At 67.9% G+C, this 5,765-nt stretch overlaps 2 protein-coding genes and 1 long non-coding RNA gene across 4 annotated transcripts; 2 read left to right on the top strand and 1 right to left on the bottom strand.

Moving 5' to 3' along the window:
- The first annotated feature begins 41 nt into the window (after nt 1-41).
- On the top strand, nt 42-1,482 carry MRPS24 (mitochondrial ribosomal protein S24). Its single transcript, XM_035314386.1, has 4 exons — nt 42-141; nt 615-814; nt 928-1,039; nt 1,143-1,482. Exons 1-4 carry the CDS (start codon nt 42-44, stop codon nt 1,424-1,426), a joined length of 696 nt encoding a protein of 231 aa, XP_035170277.1. The 3' UTR covers nt 1,427-1,482.
- Nucleotides 1,483-2,199: 717 nt separating this feature from the next.
- On the bottom strand, nt 2,200-4,917 carry LOC118159836 (NPC1-like intracellular cholesterol transporter 1). Of its 2 annotated transcripts, none has more exons than XM_035314387.1 (7): nt 4,670-4,917; nt 4,515-4,570; nt 4,292-4,442; nt 3,645-3,876; nt 2,808-2,921; nt 2,538-2,700; nt 2,200-2,448 (listed from the first exon to the last, which is right to left on the bottom strand). In XM_035314387.1, exons 1-7 carry the CDS (start codon nt 4,900-4,902, stop codon nt 2,339-2,341), a joined length of 1,059 nt encoding a protein of 352 aa, XP_035170278.1. In that variant the 5' UTR covers nt 4,903-4,917; the 3' UTR covers nt 2,200-2,338. The 2 variants fall into 2 exon arrangements, with proteins under 2 accessions (XP_035170278.1, XP_035170279.1); XM_035314388.1 differs by lacking the exons at nt 2,200-2,448; nt 2,538-2,700; nt 2,808-2,921 and adding exons at nt 3,029-3,153; nt 3,278-3,320; nt 3,458-3,490 and having other exon boundaries at nt 3,602-3,876.
- LOC118159838 lies at nt 3,015-3,523 on the top strand. Its single transcript, XR_004747257.1, has 3 exons — nt 3,015-3,149; nt 3,259-3,317; nt 3,451-3,523. It is a non-coding gene; the product is annotated as an uncharacterized LOC118159838 (long non-coding RNA).
- Nucleotides 4,918-5,765: the final 848 nt, after the last annotated feature.

Raw genomic sequence — 5,765 nt, 5'->3', positions numbered from 1 at the left:
GGGGACATGGGGCATGGGGGCACCAGGGGGACACGGGGGACATGGGGACAGCAGGTATGGGGACATGGGATGGGGACAGCAGGGACACAGGGCATAGGGACACTAGGGATGGGGACAGTGGATATGGGGACACCAGGTATAGAGACACCGGGGACATGGGGACACTTAGGGGTACGGGGACACCAGGGACACCGGGTGAGGGGACACTGGGCATGGGGACATTAGGGGGATGGGGACAGCAGGTATGGGGACACCAGGGACAGGGGGACTCTGGGTATGGGGACAGCCGGTGTGGGGACATGGGGACACTTAGGGCTCTGGGTACACTCAGGGGTGTGGGGACAGCAGGGACATGGGGCACACCCGGGGCACTGAGCGCGTGGGGCTGTGGGGACAGCAGGTGTGGGGGACAGTGGGCATGGGGACACCGGGGGCGCCAGGACTGGTGGCTCTGAGGACAGCAGGTGCTGGGGGTGCTCTGGGAATGGTGGCTTTGGGGACACTGGGTATAGGGGACAACAGGCACAGGAGGCTATGGGGACATCGTGTATGGGGTGCTCCAGGAATGGTGGCTCTGGGGACAGCGGGTATTGGGGACACGGTGCTGGGTGCAGGGGGACACCACCTAGGAGTAGTGGTGGCCCTGGGGACCCCGCACAAGCTGTCCCAGGACCCTGGGGGGGCCCCGGGGCCACCTTGTGCTCCTCACCCCCTCCCACCCCACCAGGCAGCACCCCGTGGCGTCCCCGTCCTCGGCCACGTCCCCGTCCTCGCTGCCACCCGCCACCTCCACACCACCTCCGCCTGCCTCAAGGTAAGCACCGCCGGCGGCGTCCCCGCGTCCCTCGGGGACCATCCCGTGTCCCTCGGGGACCATCCCGTGTCCCTCGGGGCCCGTCCCCGCTCTGACGCCACCTTCCCCGGCAGACGCGGGCGGCGCGGGTGCGCGTGGGGAAAGGGGACAAGCCGGTCACCTACGAGAAGGCGCACCCACCCCACCACATCGCCCACCGCAAGGGCTGGCTGTCCCTGCACACCGGTAAGCCACCGCGTCCCCCTGGGGCGACGTGGTTGGAGGGGGGAGGGGGGGGTGACCGGGGCGGGGACCCCCCCTCCAACCACGTCGCCCTCTTCCCTCGTAGGAAACCTGGACGGGGAACTGGGGGCGGCGGAGAGGACGGTGGAGGACGTCTTCTTGCGCAAATTCTTCCACGGCACCTTCCCCGGGTGCTTGGCCGACGAGGTGGTGCTGAAGCGGCGCGCCAACGCCCTGGTGGGCTGCCTGCTGCTGCTGCCCCACCTGGCCCCCGCCAAGCTCTGCTTCCTGGTGGGCTACGCCGAGACCCTCCTCTCGCACCTCTACAAGTGCCCCGTCCGCCTCGAGGTGCAGACGGTGCCCGCCAAGGTGGTCTACAAGTGGCTGTAGGGCCCCCCGCTGGTGGGCTCGGGGGCGGTGAGGGGGAATAAAACGAGGCGTCGTGCCCCCCCCCCGGGGTGCGGGGTCTTTGAGGATTGGGGTCTTTGGGAGGTCCAGTGTCTACCGCGTGTCCTGGGGGGTCTTGACCTCATGGGGTCTTCATCTCATGGGGACCTGTCCTCACCATGGCCATGTGCCTCGTGGGGTCTTGATCTCATGGGACCTGTCCCCATTTTGCCCACATGTCCCATGGAGTCTTGATCTCATGGAGAGCTGTCCCCACCCTGCCCGTGTGCCCCATGGGGTCTTGATCCCATGGGGACCTCATGTGCCCAGCATGGTCCTGTCCCCGTGGTTCCTGTGTGCCCACAGGGCAGCGTCCCCACGACGCCCTTCAGCCCCACGCAGCCCTGTCCCCATGACACGTGTGTCCTGTCCCCAAAATATCCTTGTGGCCCTGTCCCCACCACGTCCATGTGCCCCAGGCGGCGCTGTCCCCAACACGTCCGTGCGTCCCAGGTGGCCCTGTCCCCATCACCTCCGTGTGCCCCAGAAGTCCTGTCCCCAAGATACCCGTGTGGCCCTGTCCCCACCATGCCCGTGTGTCCCACCCCACAGGTCCTGTCCCCACAATCCCCACGTGGCCCTGTCCCCACACTGCCACCCGTGTGCCCCACAGGACCCCGTCCCCGTGATGCCCCGTGCCACCCCGCCTGTCCCCATCCCCACCGCTGCCCTGCGCGCCCGTCCCCGTCCCCGCACAGACGCGGTGACACCGCAGAGCCGATGCACTTTCTGTATGCTGCGTGCCCACGCCCTGCCCAGTTAAACCCAGTCACTGGCTCTAAGAAAACCAGTTTAAATACGACCGCGGTATAAAAAGCAGCAGCGGGACGGGGCACGGTGGGGGGCGGCGGGGGCTCAGAGCTGCTGGCGCACCGAGCCCTCGAAGCAGGGGTTGCCCAGGGCCAGCCCCGCGTCCGGCCCCGCGCTGTCCTTGCTGTCCCCCGGTGTCGCCCGGGGACTGGGTCCTGCGGGGAACAACAACGGGGTCGGTGCCGTGCCCTCCGCCACCCCGGTGTCCCCCCCAGTGTCACGGCACCGTCCCCCGGGGCCGTACCCATGTAGCTGAGGAGGACGGGGAGGAAGACGAGGCCGTGCGCCAGGCCGGCGAGGGTGATGATGAGGTTGAGGCGGAAGAAGAAGATCTGGATGAGCTGCGCCTTGGCGAAGGCCAGCACCACGATGCCCGGCAGGTTGGTCATGGCCACCCCGGCCACCACCTGTGGCCACGGCAGGGTCAGTCAGCGTGGCCGGGTTGTGTCCCCCCCATGCCCCCTTGGGTGACCAGCGGCACCCCGGGGTGCCCCCGCGGCCGCGCCGCCCCCACCTTGCTGCCCATGGTGATGGTGGCCTCGGCGGCGCGCTCCACGCGGGTGGGCTTGGTGCTGTGGGCGAAGGCGCAGGTGAGGTGGGACACGAACTCCACCGAGATGCCCACGGCCTGCGGGGACAGCGGTGTCACCGGGGAGGGCACCTGTGGGTGGCTCCCCGGCGCTGGCACGGCTGGGGATGGGGGGGGAGAAGTGGGGCGCCCACGGTGCTCGTGCCCCCCGCGTGCCCCAGGTCCTCGAGCTGCTGTGTACCCGTGTCACCGTGTGTCCCCAGGTCCCTGTGACACCGCAGGTAGCACCAAGCCACCAAGGTCCTCATGCCACCCTGTGCGCCCCGTGTCCCTATGTCCACCTGTGCCCCAGGTCCCTGTGCCACCTCTGTGCTCCCTGGGTCCCCATGCCCCCTCCTGTTGCCTATGTCCATGTGCCACCTCCTGTGTGCCCTAGGTCCCCATGTCACCTGTGCCCATGTCCCTCTGCCACCTCCTGTGTTTCCCAAGGTCCCCGTGCCCCCTTCCATGTGCCCCAGGTCCCCGCGCCACCTCCTGTGCCCCAGGTCCCCGTGCCGCCACCTCCTGTGCCCCAGGTCCCCGCACCACCTCCTGTGCCCCAGGCCCCGTGCCACCTCCTGTGCCCCAGATCCCCGTGCCACCTCCTGTGCCCCAGATCCCCGTGCCACCTCCTGTGCCCCAGGTCCCCGTGCCACCTCCTGTGTCCCAGGTCCCCGTGCCACCTCCTGTGCCCCAGGTCCCCGTGCCGCCACCTCCTGTGCCCCAGGTCCCCGCGCCACCTCCTGTGCCCCATGTCCCTGTGCCACCCCGCGCGCCCCGCACCGCCACGAGGTTGATGAGGGCCACGGCGTTGTAGGGGATGTCCCAGAGGGCCATGATGCCCACGGTGTCCAGCAGGATCATGGTGATGGTGATGAGGGTGGCGACGCTGGAGCGCAGGTCCATGCCCAGCAGCATGAAGGAGACGAGGAAGGTGGGCACCAGGCACAGCGCCAGCGTGAACAGGCCCTCGCCCACCACCGTCAGGTACTGCTCGTAGTACACGTACGTCACCCTGCCGGGATCGTCACCGCTGCTGGCACCCCGGGGTGGCCACCGGGCACCCCTGTCCCGGGCCGGCACCCCCAGAGCCTGGCCGTGAACTGGGTACCAGTAAGGAACTGGGGTGCCCACGCGGAGCCTGAACCAGGCACCCCAAAGTGGGGCACCCACATTGACATCCAAGTGCGCACCCCTAACTGGGTGCCCTGACCCCCAGCTGGGCAGGGGGCACCCACAGTGACCTCAAACTGGGCACCCCAAACTGGGACACCCACACTGGCACAGGCTGGGCACCCCTAACCGGGCACCCACGCTGAGCCCTCACTGGCCACCCTGACCCCTAACCGGGCACTGGGCACCCACCCTGAGCCCACCCCCCCGACCTGGGGGGCACCCCCACCTTCCCCTCCCCCTCCCAGGAGGCTTACGTGTAGGGGAAGACGCGGAAATCGGGGTCGGTGCCGGGCACCTGGCGCAGGGTGCCGGTGATGTTTTCAGCCAGGGCGCGGGCGGCCCGCAGCGCCGCCGTGTACTCCTGCGAGGTCCGCAGCGGCCGCTGGTACGCCATGAAGCGCGAGGCTGGGGGGGGCAGCGGGCTCAGCCGGGCACCCCGGGGTGCCCCCCGGCCCCTGCCGCCCGCCCCGCACTCACCCATGATGGTGCCTTTGGCGTCCATGCTCACCGCCGTGTCGTAGGCGCCCAGGCCGCTGCGGGGAGGGAGCGACGGGTCACCCGTGGCCGCGCGGAGGGTGCTGAGCCCCCCCCCCCCCCGGGGGCCCGCCGCAGCACCCTGGGGTGGCACCTACCCCTTGGCGCACTGCAGGGTGGGGAGGTCGTGGAGGAACCAGGGCAGGAAGCGCTCGAACTCCTCCACCGTCGGCCGCCGCGTGGCATTCAGGCACTGCCCCAACGCGCAGCTGATGTCGTCTGTGGGCACGGCCGTGGGGACCCAGTGGGAAGCAGGGTAAGCACCCAAGGGTGCCACGGCAGGCACCCCGTGGACCCCCCCGTGGGAACAAGGGGCACCCAGTGGCACCATGGCAGGCACCCGATGGACCCCGGGGTGGGCAGCTGGGAGGAACCCGGTAGACGCCCAACACACCCCGTGGTGGGCGCCCAAGGGGCACCGCTGCAGGCACCCAGTGGGAATCCAACGGGCACCCAGTGGCACCCAGTGGGCCCCGTGGTGGGCACCCAGTGGGCTCCATCACAGGTCCCCAGTGGGAACTCAATGAGATCCCAATGGAAATTAAATGGGATCCCATGGGGAACTCAGTGGGATCCCAGTGGGAACAACGGGCTCCCAATAGGAACCCAATGGGATCCCAATGGGAACCCACGGGGAGCTCTATGGGATCCCAGGGGGGACTCAATGGGATCCCACTGGGAGCTCAATGGGATCCCAATAGGAAGTCAATGGGCACCCAGTGGGGACTCAATGGGATCCCAGTGGGATCCCAATGGGAACTCAGTGGGATCCCAACGGGAACTCAGTGGGATCCCAGTGGGCACCCAATGGGAGTTCAATGGGATCCCAATGGGAACACAATGGGCACTGAATGGGAACCCAATGGGATCCCAAGGGGGACTCAGTGGGATCCCAATAGGAAGACAATGGGCACCCAATGGGGACTCAATGGGATCCCAGTGGGAATTCAATGGGATCCCAATGGGAACTCAATGGGCACCCAATGGGAACTCAATGGGATCCTAATGGGAGCTCAATGGGCGCCCAGTGGCATTCCAATGGACACCCAATGGGAACTTTGTGGGCACCAAATGGGACCCCATAGGCACCCAAAATGGGCTTCATGGTAGGAACCAATGGGCACCATCACAGCTCCCAGGGGACACCATCGCAGCACCCAATGAGAATTCAATGAGCACCCAATGGGCACCATC

Source organism: Oxyura jamaicensis, unplaced genomic scaffold, assembly GCF_011077185.1.
Source record: "Oxyura jamaicensis isolate SHBP4307 breed ruddy duck unplaced genomic scaffold, BPBGC_Ojam_1.0 oxyUn_random_OJ72267, whole genome shotgun sequence".
NCBI classification, from domain to species: Eukaryota; Metazoa; Chordata; class Aves; order Anseriformes; family Anatidae; genus Oxyura; species Oxyura jamaicensis.
Note: the sequence above shows the minus strand (reverse complement) of the source record. Positions and strands in the feature narration are given on the sequence as shown.